The sequence below is a fragment of the Phoca vitulina genome, unplaced genomic scaffold (assembly GCF_004348235.1).
Source record: "Phoca vitulina isolate PV1807 unplaced genomic scaffold, GSC_HSeal_1.0 scaffold87, whole genome shotgun sequence".
Taxonomy (NCBI): Eukaryota; Metazoa; Chordata; class Mammalia; order Carnivora; family Phocidae; genus Phoca; species Phoca vitulina.
Genome location: NW_022589790.1, coordinates 1,983,055 through 1,999,264, shown reverse-complemented (window position 1 = coordinate 1,999,264; position 16,210 = coordinate 1,983,055). Strand labels below are relative to the sequence as shown.

Genomic DNA, 16,210 nt, shown 5'->3' with positions numbered 1-16,210 from the left:
TATCTCATTTTATCCTCACAGCCATTATAGATGATGAATCTGGGGCTCAGAATGATTAAGGAACCTGCCCAAGATCAGGCAGCTGGTTGCCCATCGCCTGTTTGGACATCACAGTTGCTTTTTAGTAATTTCTCCCCTTCTTAGGTCCCCGCATCTCTCCACCATCCTGTGAACATCCTTAGACCTGCTCCTTCACTTAACAGTGAAAATGGCCATCATTTGTTGAGCTTTTTCTGGGTGAACTATGCAAATGTCTGGTGTTTTTGAACACATGAACTCATTTAATCTTTATAAACACTCTGGAAGGTGATCATTTTTATCCTCATTTTGCAGATGAGATGAAAGCTTCAGTTAGCACTTGCTCAAAGCTATTAATTGGCTGAATCTTAGTTCTTAACTATGACCCAGTGATGTATAAAGTCCCAACTTCTCAACCCGGCATTCAGGACCAGGATCCCTCCACAGCTTCCCTCTGTGGGCCTGCTACTTAGCCAATGTGCTGGACTTGCCTTCCCCATCAATACTGTGCTTTCTTCTCTTTGCCTCAGGCTCTACTTTGTCCCTATTCTTGATTATCTAATCAGCTTCTGTTTAGCCTCAGATGTTCCAATTATCCTTCGGGACCTAGGGAGCCACTCCCATTTCCATCAAAAAAATGATGATTTCTAATCAGGTGTGCATAGGTAATATGGAACATGCAGGAACCACACTGAATGAAGGCTTCATGCTCAATAAAGACACCATAAGGTTGAGAAATTCATCTCAAAAATGTAAATACCACCACCATATAAGTAACTTCAATTCAACAATAAAAAAGTAGAGTCTTTCCACTTTTTAGAGAAATATAATGAAGACAATGGACTTTCTACCCAGAATTATGCACATAAGCATCAGATTTTCAGACATTTCAGAGTTCATAGTCCCCCACATTAGTAACCTTTGAGGTTCTGTTGATCCAACAAGACAATACTTGATCAATCAGCAGCTTAACTCATTCTAGACACCAAGCACTTTAAAGAGTTGTGATCACAGATGGAGAGGGAATTGATGGAAGAGTGCAGGTTTCAGAGGTGGGAAGAGAGAATCAGCAGGAGTTTCAGCTCCCAGGAGGAGACTTTATTCCCAGCACCTAGCAGAGTGCCTGGCACATAGGAGGTGCTCAATAAATATCTGTTGAATGAATGAAGTATTAGGGAAGTTGCTCCACGCAGATGGGGTGATGTGAATCCAAGCATAGGGTCTAGCTGGTGGAAACATGAATGGAATTTGGCATATTAAGATGAAGAGGAAAGACAGGACATGCCTGGAATGTTTGGGTATTCGGTTTGGCCTTGCAGGTTTTTACATGGAACCCTTGTCCCGTGGGAGAGGGAACATGTTCCAGTGGTGGGAGAGGAAGCTGGGAAGGGTCAGGCCATATCTGTTGTCTCTGTGCATATTTGGAGCACCTGTTTCTGGGGTCTGAAGGGCCAGGAGCAGCTATGGGAAGACCTTGATGGGGCAGGACTTCTAAAGAAAGCTAAAGGGGTTTGCAGGCATTGTGGTCTGCTCCGGTCTTTCCCAACAGGATGGGAGAGTCAGAGATCCTGGGCTCTCACATCCTCCAGAGTCCCAGAAGTCAGAGAGCTCATTGTGGCATTGGCAACAGGAGTGCTCTGCCCCTCTGCCTGGCTGCCCGCTTCATTCAGGTGCTCCTGGTGTGTCTGTCCCTCATCCCACCTGTGTTGTTGCCTTTCCCCTGATCCTTCCCTCTTAGCATCTGTGTTCTCTCTCACCATGTCTGTGTCCCCTGCCCTCTATTGCATTGTCTTTGTTTTCTTACTTTTGGTCTCTTCTGGGGCAATAACTCTTGTGACCGTCTAACATTTTCCTTCTTCGTTTTTCTCCATTTTATCACATCTCTTTATCTTGTCTCCTTTTCCTTGACATCTTCCCATTACTCCTTTCATCTCTCCCTTCCTCCCTTCATCTCCTGTTAATGTTGCTCTCTTTCTAATCCCCTGCCCTTTCTCTCATGCCTCGCTGCATTCTGTGCAGTCACTCTGTGAGGTCTACTGTCATGCCCTAGGTTGGGACTCTCAATCTGCTCTAAGTGCTATGACTGCGGTGCATATGGCCGGGTAGCTTTGGCAACAGAGATGCCCTGCAACACCCCCATTAGTGACATTGAGACTAGTGTACAATCAGTGTTACTTTTTCTGTAAAAGAAAGTTTAAAAATATGAATTTATTACTTTTGCTTGAAAAAATCCTAGTTTGTACTTGTATAGGTTTCTTTAAATGTTATGCTACAAAGGAAGGTGAAAGAGAAAAGATCTTCCAGGTACATCAGTTATCTGCTCATATAACAATCTTCACTTAAATTCAAGGAATACATGAAGACATTCTTGCCAAAAATTCAAATATTACAGATCAAGGTAGAGTCGCTCTTTGACCGTAATCCCCTCTCAATCCTAACCCTCTCTGCAGGGTAACTACTGTTATCATACTCTGTGTCCTTCAGCAATTTATGTGTATTTGTTTCTCATATTCCTGCCTGCCCACACTTAATATTACCAAACTATATCAACTTGATGGGTAAAAATTTGTATTTCTGCCTTTATTTGATTTTATTCAGTTGTTGGGGGGGGGGACTATGAACTCTGAAATGTATGTATTAAATACTTACTTGGATTTTCCTTTCTGATAATTACTGCTCATTTTATCTATCATTTTTCTTATTGATTTATGGGTATTCTTTATATATTTTAATATGAAAAGAATATGAATTCTTTTCTAGTATGTATTTTATAGAACACTACCTCTGAAACAAATAATACACTATATGTTAATTGAATTGAATTTAAATAAAAAATAAAACACTCTATTGTAAATACTTATTATCAATATGATATATATTTTGTTCATTCTTTATGCCTTATTTAATAAATCCATTTCTATTCCAAGGTCATAAAGACATTTTCCTATATTCTTTCTAATAATATTATGTCTTTCAGTTAGTTCTTTAATCCGCCAGGAAATTATTTATGTGTGTGGGATATAGTAGAGATTTAATTTTTTTTCAAAACATGTGAGCAAAAAACAAACAAACAAACAAAAACCATGTGAGCTATTATCTGTAACCACTTATAGAATAGCCCTTTTTTCACACAGATTTTAAATTCTATTATTATATCAGATTGTAAATTTTCTCACACATGTAGCTCTGATTCTGGACTTAATTCTGTTCTGTTGTTCAATTTGCCTGTTCCTTCACCAATACCATTCTCTTTATATTTTGATAACTGATGAGGCAGTTTTAGTTTTTACTCTAATCTGTTGGACATCGTCTTTTCAAAATTATCTCAGCTATTTGTTCAGCAAATATTTATCAGAGCACTTACAACATGTTATGTGTGCATGTTGGTTCTCATTTTGTCAATTTCCACGACAAATGCTCTTGGACATCATTTCCACATTATATTTATGCATTCATTTAAAGTTTCTTATTACCTCACATAGTGTAAAGTTCAAGAGGTACAAAATCATATACCCAAAAAACCATTTTTTCTATCCCAGATCCCTGCAATCTTATTTAAGATTCTTTCCTCTGAGGCAAACAGTGTTACTAGTTATGCTAGTTTCTAGTTTCACTAGTTCACTTATGTTTCATTCCAGAGATTTTATTTATAGATATACAGATATATGTATATACATACACATTTCTTTTTATATGTATATATGTAAAATGTAATATTACATGATATATACCATGATATAATATAGTATAATTATATAATTATAACATGTAACATAATTCATGTCATCACATAAATATAATTATGGCATATAATTAGGGCACAAACTATATAGTATGTTATATAACATAGTATATATTCAGTTACATTATATATGCTATTCTACTATGCTTTTTTCACAGAACAATAAAATTTGGAGAGAATTCTATATCAACACATAAAAAGCAATGTCATTCTGTTTCTATTATTCATTGTTTATTCAACCTTTCCTCTGTTGATAGATAATTAGATCATTTGCAATTTTTCTACTATAAACAAATCTATACTAAACCACCTTGACTATGTGTCATTTCACATATGTTCAAGTATATCTGTAAGATGAATTCCTGTAAGTAGAACTGCTTAGTCAAAAGGTATTTTTATTTTTTAAAAAGTTCCATTTTTGGAATACTCCTTTTTCTATATCATTTCATTCTTGTTTCATGTTTATAATATCTTTCCTTATCTCATTCAACACTGAGTAGAATTTTTAAAATTTTGGTTTCTCTGAAGAGTCTCTTTTTTCATCTATTTTGTTTTGCTGGATATCCTTCCCTTTGAAGAGGGAAACTTTTTTCAGATGTATGCTGACCCTCAGTTGTCTACTCATATTAAAATATAGGGTATTAAAAATCAAATTGGGTGCTCTGAGCATGTGGGTAGAGTATACTAATCATGGCTTTGCTTTGAATGAAATGACCAGGCTTTCATTTTATTATTTTTTAAACATCCAAAGTCAGTATCTATAAATGTTTCCTGGGCCAGTCAGATTCTTGGATTGAGTGAGAGGTTCATTTATTTTCTTCTATTTTCCCACATATTCCAGGGAACACATCTGGGTCCCAGGAGATGCATTAGGGCAAATTAGCAATTTGGGTTTGCCCTTCTGTTGGAAAGGGTACTTTGTGGTCTATGTTCATAGGTGTCTTTTTTTTTTTTTTTTTTTTTTTGCTTTTTCCTTCACCCCTGTTCAATTTCTACTGACTTGTGTGTCAGTTTCAATTTTATCTTGTGCGTTCAGCTTCCAGCTACCCCAAATTTGTCTAATACAGACTCTGTTTCTGATCTCAATCTTGTTAGTGCTTTTGGGTGACTTCTGAGAGAATGACTCTGCTTTGCCATTTCCAAACTGCAAGTGTCTTTTTTTTAATATATTACAAATTTATTTTTAAATTTTTTTTATTAACATATAATGTATTATTTGTTTCAGGGGTACAGGTCTGTGATTCATCAGTCTTACACAATTCACAGCACTCACCATGGTACATACCCTCCCAATGTCTGTCACCCAGCCACCCCATCCCTCCCACACCACTCCACTCCAGCAACCCTCAGTTTGTTTATCCATTCATCTGTTGATGGACATCTAGGCTCTTTCCATTGTTTGTCTATTATGGCCATTGCTGCTCTAAACTTTGGGGTGCATGTGCCCATTCGGATCACTAAATTTGTATCTTTGGGGTAAATACCCAGTAGTGCAATTGCTGGATTGTATGGTAGCTCTATTTTCAACTTTTTGAAGAACCTCCATACTGTTTTCCAGAGTGGCTGCACCAGCTTGCATTCCCACCAACAGTGTAGGAGGGTTCCCCTTTCTCCGCATCCCCGCCAACATCTGTCGTTTCCTGACTTGTTAATTTTAGCCATTCTGACTGGTGTGAGGTGGTATCTCCTTGAGGTTTTGATTTGGATTTCCCCGATGCCGAGCGATGCTGAGCACTTTTTCATGTGTCTGTTGGCCATTTGGATGTCTTCTTTGCAGAAATGTCTATTCATGTTTCTGCCCATTTCTTGACTTGATTATTTGCTGTTGAGTTTGAGAAGTTCTTAATAGATTTTGGATACTAGCCCTTTATCTGATATGTCATTTGCAAATATCTTCTCCCATTCTGTCGGTTGTCTTTTGGTTTTGTTGACTGTTTCCTTTGCTGTGCAGAAGATTTTTATCTTGATGAAGTCCCAATAGTTCATTTTTGCCCTTGCTTCCCTTGCCTTTGGCGATGTTTCTAGGAAGAAGTTGCTGCAGCTGAGGTCAAAGAGGTTGCTGCCTGTGTTCTCCTCTAGGATTTTGATGGACTCCTGTCTCACATTTAGGTCTTTCAGCCATTTTGAGTCTATTCTTGTGTGTGGTGTAAGGAAATGGTCCAGTTTCCTTCTTCTGCATGTGGCTGTCCAATTTTCCCAACACCATTTGTTGAAGAGACTGTCTTTTTTCCATTGGACATACTTTCCTGCTTTGTCAAAGATTCGGTGACCATAGAGTTGAGGGTCCATTTCTGGGCTCTCTATTGTGTTCCATTGATCTATGTGTCTGTTTTTGTGCCAGTACCATACTGTCTTGATGATTACAGCTTTGTAATAGAGCTTGAAGTCCGGAATTGTGATGCCACCAGCTTTGCTTTTCTTTTTCAACATTCCTCTGGCTATTCGGGGTCTTTTCTGGTTCCATACAAATTTTAGGATTATTTATTCCATTTCTTTGAAAAAAGTTGATGGTATTTTGATAAATATTGCATTGAATGTGTAGATTGCTCTAGGTAGCATTGACATCTTCACAATATTTGTTCTTCCAATCCATGAGCATGGAACGTTTTTCCATTCCTTTGTGTCTTCCTCAATTTCTTTCATGAGTTTCTATAGTTTTCTCAGTACAGATTCTTTGCCTCTTTGGTTAGATTTATTCCTAGGTATCTTATGGTTTTGGGTGCAATTGTAAATGGGATCCAAGCCTTAATTTCTCTTTCTTCTGTCTTCTTGTTGGTGTATAGAAATGCAACTTATTTCTGTGCATTGATTTTATATCCTGCCACTTTATTGAATTCCTGTATGAGTTCTAGCAGTTTTGGGGTGCAGTCTTTTGAGTTTTCCACATAAAGGATCATATCATCTGCAAAAAGTGAGAGTTTCACTTCTTCTTTGCCGATTTGGATGCCTTTTATTTCTTTTTGTTGTCTGATGCTGAGGCTAGGACTTCTAGTACTATGTTGAATAGCAGTAGTGAAAGTGGACATCCCTGCCATGTTCCTGACCTTATGGGAAAAGCTCTGAGTTATTCCCCATTGAGTATGATATTTGCTGTGGGTTTTTCATAGATGGCTTTTATGATATTGAGGTATGTACCCTTTATCCCTATACTGTGAAGAGTTTTAATCAAGAAAGGAGTGTTGTCAAATGCTTTTTCTGCATCTATTGAGAGGATCATATGGTTCTTATTCTTTCTTTTATTAATGTATTGCATCAGATTGATTGATTTGCAGATGTTGAACCAACTTTGCAGGCAAGGAATAAATCCCACTTGGTCATGGTGAATAATCCTTTTAATGTAGTGTTGGATCCTATTGGCTAGTATTTTGGTGAGAATTTTTGTATCCATGTTCATCAGGGATATTGGTCTGTAGTTCTCCCTTTTGATGGGGTCTTTGTCTGATTTTGGGATCAAGGTAATGCTGGCCTCATAAAATGGGTTTGGAAATTTTCCTTCCATTTCTATTTTTTGGAACAGTTTCAGAAGAATAGGTACTAATTTTTCTTTAAATGTTTGGTAGAATTCCCCTGGGAAGCCATCTGGCCCTGGGCTTTTGTTTGTTGGGAGATTTTTGATGACTGCTTCAATTTCCTTAGTGGTTATAGGTCTGTTCAGGTTTTCTATTTCTTCCTGGTTCAGTTTTGGTAGTTGATACATCTCTAGGAATGCATCCATTTCTTCCAGGTTATCTAATTTGCTGGCATAGAGTTGCTCATAATATGTTCTTAGAATTGTTTGTATTTCTTTGGTGTTGGTTGTGATCTCTCCTCTCTCATTCATGATTTTGTTGATTTGGGTCATTTCTCTTTTCTTTTTGATAAGTCTGGCCAGGGGTTTATCAGTCTTGTTAATTCTTTCAAAGAACCAGCTCCTAGTTTCGTTGATCTGTTCTACTGTTCTTTTAGTTTCTATTTCATTGATTTCTGCTCTGATCTTTATTATTTCTCTTCTCCTGCTTGGTTTAGGCTTTATTTGCTGTTCTTTCTCCAGCTCCTTTAGGTGTAGGGTTAGGTTGTGTACTTGAGACCTTTCTTGTTTCTTGAGAAATGCTTGTATTCCTATATACTTTCCTCTTAGGACTGCCTTTGCTGCATCCCAAAGATTTTGAATAGTTGTGTTTTCATTTTCATTGGTTTCCATGAATTTTTTAAATTCTTCTTTAATTTCCTGGTTGACCCATTCATTCTTTAGTAGGATGCTTTTTAGGCTCCATGTATTTGAGTTCTTTCCGACTTTCCTCTTGTGATTGAGTTCTAGTTTCAAAGCATTGTGGTCCAAAAATAAGCAGGGAATGATCCTAACCTTTTGGTACTGGTTGAGACCAATTTGTGACCCAGGATGTGATCTATTCTGGAGAATATTCCATGGGCACTAGAGAAGAATGTGTATTCCATTGCTTTGGGATGGAATGTTCTGAATATGTCTGTGAAGTCCATTTGGTCCAGTGTGTCATTTAAAGTCTTTATTTCCTTGTTGATCTTTTGCTTAGATGATCTGTCCATTTCAGTGAGGGGGGTGTTAAAGTCCCCCACTATTACTGTGTTGTTGTCAATGTGTTTCTTTGCCTTTGTTATTAATTGCCTTATATAATTGGCTGCTCCCATGTTAGGGGCATAGATATTTACAACTGTTAGATCTTCTTGTTGGATAGACCCTTTAAGTATGATGCAGTATTTTTCTTCATCTCTTATTATAGTCTTTGGTTTAAAATCTAATTTGTCTGATATAAGGATTGCCACCCCAGCTTTCTTTTGGTGCCCATTAGCATGGTAAATGGTTTTCCACGCCCTCACTTTCAATCTGGGGGTGTCTTTGGGTCTAAAATGAGTCTCTTGCAGACAGCATATCGATGGGTCTTGTTTTTTAATCCAATCTGATAGCCTGTGTCTTTTGATTGGGGCTCAGCCCATTTACATTCAGGGTAACTGTTGAAAGATAGGAATTAATGCCATTGTATTGCCTGTAAGGTGACTGTTACTATATATTGTCTGTGTTCCTTTCTCCTCTATGTTGCTTTTAGGCTCTCTCTTTGCTTAGAGGACCCCTTTCAATATTTCTTGTAGGGCTGGTTTGTGTTTGCAAATTCCTTTAGTTTTTGTTTGTCCTGGAAGCTTTTTATCTCTCCTTCTATTTTCAATGACAGCCTAACTGGATATAGTATTCTTGGCTGCATATTTTTCTCATTTAGTGCTCTGAATATATCATGCCAGTCCTTTCTGGCCTGCCACGACTCTGTGGATAGGTCTGTTGCCAATCTAATGTTTCTACCATTGTAGGTTACAGATCTCTTGTCCTGAGCTGCTTTCAGGATTTTCTCTTTGTTTCTGAGACTTGTGAGTTTTACTATTAGATGTCAGGGTGTTGACCTACTTTTATTGATTTTGAGGGGGGTTCTCTGTGCCTCCTGGATTTGATGCTTGTTTCCTTCCCCAAATTAGGGAAGTTCTCTGCTATAATTTGCTCCAATATACCTTCTGCCCCTCTCTCTGTTTCTTCTTCTTCTGGGATCCCAATTATTCTAATGTTGTTTCGCTTTATGGTATCACTTATCTCTCGAATTCTCCCCTCATGATCTAGTAGTTATTATCGCTCTTTTTCTCAGTTTCTTTTTTCTCCATCATTTGGTCTTCTATATCACTAATTCTCTCCTCTGCCTCATTTAACCTAGCAGTTAGAACCTCCATTTTTTATTGCACCTCATTAATAACCTTTTGGATTTTGACTTGGTTAGATTTTAGTTCTTTAATTTCTCCAGAAAGGGATTCTCTAGTATCTTCTATGTTTTTTTCAAGCCCAGCTAGTATCTTTATAATCGTCATTCTGAACTCTAGTTCCAACATCTTACTAATGTCCGTATTGATTAGGTCCCTGGCAGTCAGTACTGCCTCTTGTTCTTTTTTTTGAGTTGATTTTTTCCGTCTTGTCTTTTTCCAGAGGAGAATAGATGAGAGAACAAAATGTGAAAGGGTAACAATGACCCCAGAAAAATATACACTAAACGAATCAGAAGAGACCTGAAACCAGGGGGAAAGAAAGAGAAAAAAAATATGAGCAGGATGGTGAATAGAACAGAGCCACACACTAGATTTTGGGCATATTTTGGTCTGTTAGAAGAAATTGCCTCCCAAAATTTTAAAGAATGAAAAACTTATATGTATACAACAATAAGAGTCAATACAATGAAGGGATGGAATATGACTGTAAAGATGAAAATTTAAAAAGATTTTAAAGAAGGAATTGATAAGATAAAAAGTTGGTTGGAAAAAAACTTTTTTAAATTTAAAAAAAAGAGAGAATATGACCAGGTGGGAGACTAGGACAATGTCATACACTAGATTTAGGGGCTACTTTGGTCTGTTAGAAGAAAGTGTATCCCAAAATTTTAAAGAAAGAAAAACTTATATATATATATATATGTGTATATATATATATATATATATATATATACACACACACAAAAAAAAAAAATAAGGATAAATACGATGAAGGGATAGAATATGACTGTAAACATGAAAATTAAAAAAGATTTTAAAAAAGGAATTGATAAGATGTTGGTTGAAAAAGGAAAGAAGAAAAATTCAACTAAAAAATAGAAAAAGATAAAAATAAAGGAAATTAAAAATTAACTTTGGAAGACTAAAGAATCATGGGGAAAAAGCCATGAATTCTATGTGCTGTATTCCCCTAGCACTGGGGTTTTGCTGTCTCGTTGATTGGTAAACTTGGTCTTGGCTGGCTGTTCTCGCTGATCTTCTGGGGGAGGGGCCTGTTGCAGTGATTCTCAAATGTCTTTGCCGGAGGCGGAATTGCCCCACCCTTGCCAGGGGCTGGGCTAAGTAATCTGCTTGGGTTTGCTCTCGGGAGCTTTTGTTCCCTGCAAGCTTTCCGTATAGCTTTGGAGGATGAGAGTGAAAATGGCGGCTTCCCAATCTCTGCCCTAGAGGAGCCAAGAACTCAGGGCCCCGCTCCTCAGTGAGCCCCCAGAGAAAAGCAGTCAATCACTCCCATCTCCCTAGTCTCCAGCCACACTTTGTGCTCACCCGGCCTGTGACCGAGCATTTCAATCTCTGGCACACAACCCCGTTTGGAGTCTCTAAACCCAGCAGATTCCTGCAGTGCACAGCTGCGCCACTCCTCCCGGGGGAAGAAGGGGAGTCTCCCCGCAGTCTGCCACTTGTTGGGTCCCTGCTTGAAGAGCAGTGGCCTGACTGTGCCATGGATCACGGTTTATGGCAACCCTGAAAATAGAGCCCACTCCTCGGCTCTGTCTATGCAGCCGGCTTCCCCGCTCCGATACCTGGGAGCTCTGCCACACTCAGGCACCCCCGGTCTTACTGTGACCCCGAGCGTCCTGAGACCACACTGTCCCAGTGAGGGTTCCACCCCACACTTAGCCACTAGAGCGACATCCCTCAGTGGAGCAGACTTCTAAAAGTTCTGATTTTGTGCTCTGCTGCTCTATCACTTGCTGGTAGCCAGCTGATGCAGGCTCCCTCCCCCCATATTCTACCTTCCCATATATCACCTCAGATTCACTTCTCCACATGTCCTAACTTCCAGAAAGTGGTCGCTTTTCTGCTCATAGAATTGCTGCTATTCTTTTCTTCAATCTCCTATTGAGTTTGTAGGTGTTCAGTATGGTTTGATCCCTATCCAGCTGAATTCCTGTGACCAGACGAAATTTAGGTCTCCTACTCCTCTGCCATCTTGCTCCTCCTCCCAAACTGCAAGTGTCTTACTGAGATTTTAATTGGGATCACATGGATTTTTATAGATTAATTTTGGAAAGAATTTGCATCCTTTTAGTGTTGAGCCTATACATCCAATATGCATAGCTTTCTTTAGGCCCTCTTTTAGGTCAGCTAGTAATGTTTTATAATTTTTTACATTGGGGTTCTTTCCTAGGTACTTTAGATATTTGTTGCAATTGTGAATATTATTTCTACTACTTTTACTAATTGGTTAGTAGTATTATGTGAGAAAGCTGCTTATTTTTGAATGTTGATCCTATATGCAGTATAACCTTGCTTTAAAAATTAAATTATGTTTCCAAATGTTACTTGGTTTAGAATAAACTCTTTAAGTTTCTCTTAAGAAGAAGAATTTCTAACAAAGATGCGGGCTGTTGTTGATGATGTTTTAATTCCTAGGACTTTCTTCACATAGCTGAGAAGCAAATTTTGAGCTGTTTATTGCTGAAGTGGGCACTGTTTCTGCCTCTGCTAGGAATTGGGCTGTTCTCTAGTCAATATAGAAAATGTGTAAAATACAAAGAAACTGGGAAGGGGGGAGAATCCTTAATCCCACTACTAGAAGAGACCACACTGATAATATCTTTGCACATTTTCTCCTAGATTTCCTAGTCTTTAGAAATTCTATAAAATACCCAGTATATATAACTATTTTGTTTAGAATCTATTAAAAATATCATAAATATTGGGTGCCTGGGTGGCTCAGTCATTAAGCAGCTGCCTTCAGCTCAGGTCATGATCCCAGGATCCTGGGATTGAGTCCCACATTGGGCTCCCTGCTCAGCGGGAAGCCTGCTTCTCCCTCTCCCACTCCCCCTGCTTGTGTTCCTGCTCTCGCTGTCTCTGTCTCTGTCAAATAAATAAAATCTTTAAAAAATATATCATTAATATCCAATTGAGTACATATTGTTTTATCATGTGTTTGGACCATAATTTGCTTAGTTTTTTCCCTTTGTCTTTGGCATTTGAATTGCCCTCAGTTTCCCACTTACAAAGCTTTTTAGGAAATACTCTAAACTTTCATATATCAAAAGAAAGAAAATTAGTAAGCTTCTTTCTGTCTCAGTTTCCCCACTTGTGAAATCAAGATAATGATGAATGTTCCAGGGCAGTTATGAGGATTATATGTGAAGATGTGGCAGAGTGTTCTTCATAATGCCTGGCACATAAAATATGCTCAAGTAATGTCAGCTTTTGTCATTTCTAATCTACTAGGCATTACTTATGTTATCACCTTTAATCTTTACTATCACCCTATAAGATCACATTGCTATCTTATTTTAAGATAAGGAAACTGAAGTTCAAAATGTTTGCATAGGTGCCCAGTTTACACAGTTGGTACATGTCTTTGCTGCTTTAGTACTTTTCCCTGAAAAAACAAATTCTTGAGGGATGCCAGCCTAGAGCTTTGTAGGACTAGAGAACAGCCCAATTCCTAGCAGAGGCAGAAACAGTGCCCACTTCAGCAATAAACAGCTCAAAATTTGCTTCTCAGCTATGTGAAGAAAGTCCTAGGAATTAAAACATCATCAACAACAGCCCGCATCTTTGTTAGAAATTCTTTTTCTTAAGAGAAACTTAGAGTTAACTCTAAACAAAGTAACAATTAAAGAGGACAACACATTGGGCAAAGTTTTGATGTCCTCAGTATTGTGGCACTAAACATACATCTCCTGTTTCCAGATCCCAACCCTTCATCTGGCACATCCCTCTGTAGGAGCAATGGTTTGGGTGGGAAACCAGACTCTCATCTCCCACTTCATCCTTCTGGGCCTTTTCACCCACTCGCCACTGCACCTCTTTCTCTTTTCCACCATCATGGTCATGTTCCTGGTGGCCCTCTCTGGCAATGGGCTCATGATCCTCCTCATCAACATCGACTCCCGCCTGCACAGCCCCATGTACTTCTTCCTCAGCTGGCTGTCACTCATGGACCTCATGCTCATCTCCACCATTGTGCCACGGATGGCCACTGACTTCCTCCTAGGCCGTGGCTCCATCTCCTTCACAGGCTGTGGGCTCCAGATCCTCTTCTTCCTCACCCTCCTGGGGGATGAATGCTTCCTGCTGGCCTTTATGGCCTATGACCGCTATGTGGCCATCAGCAACCCATTGAGGTACTCAGTGGTCATGAGCCGCCGTGTCTGCTGGCTCATGGTGGCAGGGTCCTGGCTCTTTGGCTTGGTGGATGGACTGATCCAGGCCATCTTCACCCTTCGCTTCCCTTACTGTGGCTCTCAGGAGATCGACCACTTCTTCTGTGAGGTCCCTGCCATACTGAAGTTGGCCTGTGCTGACACCTCCCTGTATGAGACCATGATCTATGTCTGTTGCATCTTAATGCTGCTCCTGCCCTTCTCTGTCATCTCCGCCTCCTACCTGCGGATCCTGGTAGCTGTGCTCCACATGCGTTCTGCTGAAGGTCGTCAGAAAGCCTTTGCTACCTGCTCCTCTCACATGGCAGTGGTTTCTCTCTTCTATGGGGCTGCCATGATCACCTACATGCGGCCTCAAGCCTACCACTCCTCCAAGCAGGACAAGGTGGTCTCAGCCTTCTATACGATGATCACCCCTATGCTCAACCCACTCATCTACAGCCTGAGGAACCAGGAAGTGGCTGGGGCTCTCAGAAAACTCCTGGGGAGGTGTCCCTGTGGTGGGGGGGCAGGTCTAGGTTGACATTGGCACCTGTGGATGTGGGTTCTGGGGTCTGGGAACTTGAATTAGCTTCTGTAGTTTGACTGGAAGAGAAACAGATGTGCCGTACTGAAAATAAGTCATTCCTTGACCAGAGTTCATGAGATTAACACATTAATTCAATCAAGAATGTCCATGCTGAGTATGGATAGTGTAGAAGGAAGGCTGCACCAATGGGGTTAAAAGAATAGGAGACACAGAGCATACGTCCCACAGAGTTAGCAGGTGACAGGTTTCAGCTGTTTACCTCTGCAGGAATTGCCAACAACTGAGGAAAACACCTTGCTCAAGTTGTGCTTCTCCTATGGCTAGTTGATACAGGATATAAAGGCTTGGTTACCTTCCCTCAGTTTGACCCTGAATGTCCATCCCAGCTCCAGGACTCCCTGTAATATCTGAAGCATTACAGACTACATATCCCTGTATCCAATTTTGCTTCCTTATCTTTCTGTACCATGAGTTCAATCCTTACAGCACTCTTTAATAAACCTTCCAACATGTAAAACTTGTCTCAGTCTGCTTCCCGGAAACCTAACCTGTGACACATGGAAATGAAAGAATGATGCACAAGTTTGCTAGATATGTTCATGTACATGTGGTCAAAATAAAATGTGGACACAGAAAACTTTGTTGCTTGGTGGCATCAGAGGGAAGTCAGAAAGTTTCCTGAAGACACATAAGACAAGTTTAATGCAGGGGTGGCAAATGCAAATACCAACACTTCCAGACAGGGGGGTGTCAATGAGGAAAGCCATCTGGTGGGCCACTTGGCCGCACTGCTGCACAAAGTCTGGTTGAGCTTTGAGTCAGGAAAAGATAAAGTGCAAGTTTGATAGAAGCTGGAAGTGCACCCATGGATGGGCCTTACAAGTTGACCCAGAAGCAGCATTAAACGGCGGGCAGGACAAAGAAGAGGAGAGGAGGGTATGCAGAGCAGAATGCCAGCCAGCCACAGAAGGGCTCTGACATGTTTCCAACCTCTCCATGAGGTCCACTATGACTCTCAGATCCCCATCTTTTGTCCTGAATTCAAAGAAAGCCCTAGGAAACCTCCTTGGAGTTCTATGCCCCAAGAGAATCTTTTGCTCCTGTTATTCTGTCCTTTATTTCCACCCCGACCCAGTGGAAAATACTGAGAAGTGAACATAACTGAACAGAAGGACATCTCGCTGTTGAAGGTATGTTGTTCTCAAGCTCTCCCGTAGCCGCACAGCGCTGGCTCAGTCCTGGGGTGAGGGCGTCCTAAGTTCTGTAACAGGAGGAAACCTGGGGAAAGTTAGCTGGGACCTAACAAAGACCTTTCCACTGCCTTTTCCTTCCCTGTATTTCCACTCAAGAAAGCAAATAACAAAATAACAAGATAAAATCTTGGTAGAATCACTAATTCTCAGCACTTTGTTTAAATGAAAGACCTGAACTGTGATTATAATCTGAACAGCCTACATTTGAGAGAAACAAATATTACGGATATGACTTTTTTTTAGTTTTAATTTTAATTCAACTTGGTTAACATAGTGTTATATTAGTTTCAAGTATAAAATATAGTGCCTCAACACTTCCATACATCGTTCTGTGTTCATCATAAGTGCACTTCTTAATCCCTCTCACCTATTTAACCTATCCACCCCATCTCTCTTCTGGTACCCATCATTTGTTCTCTACAATTAAGAGTCTGTTTCTTGATTTCTATTTTTTCCCTTTGCTCATTTGTTTCTTAAATTCCACATATGAATGAAACATATGGTATTTGTCTTTTTCTGACTTATTTCGCTTAGCATTATACTCTCTAGCTCCATCCATGTCATTGCAAATGGCAAGATTCCACTCTTTTTTTATGGATGAATAGTATTCCATTGTATACGTATGCCGTATCTTCTGCATCAGTTGATGCATCCATCAGTGGGTGGACACTTGGGCTGCCTCCGTATCTGGGCTATTGTAAATAATGCTGCTATAAACACG

General features: G+C 39.7%; 1 protein-coding gene across 1 annotated transcript; it reads left to right on the top strand.

Annotated features, from left to right (window-relative positions):
• Positions 1-13,273: 13,273 nt before the first annotated feature.
• Positions 13,274-14,230, top strand: LOC116626449 (olfactory receptor 56-like). The gene has a single exon (XM_032395772.1). It carries the CDS (start codon positions 13,274-13,276, stop codon positions 14,228-14,230), a length of 957 nt encoding a protein of 318 aa, XP_032251663.1.
• The last annotated feature ends 1,980 nt before the right edge of the window (positions 14,231-16,210 follow it).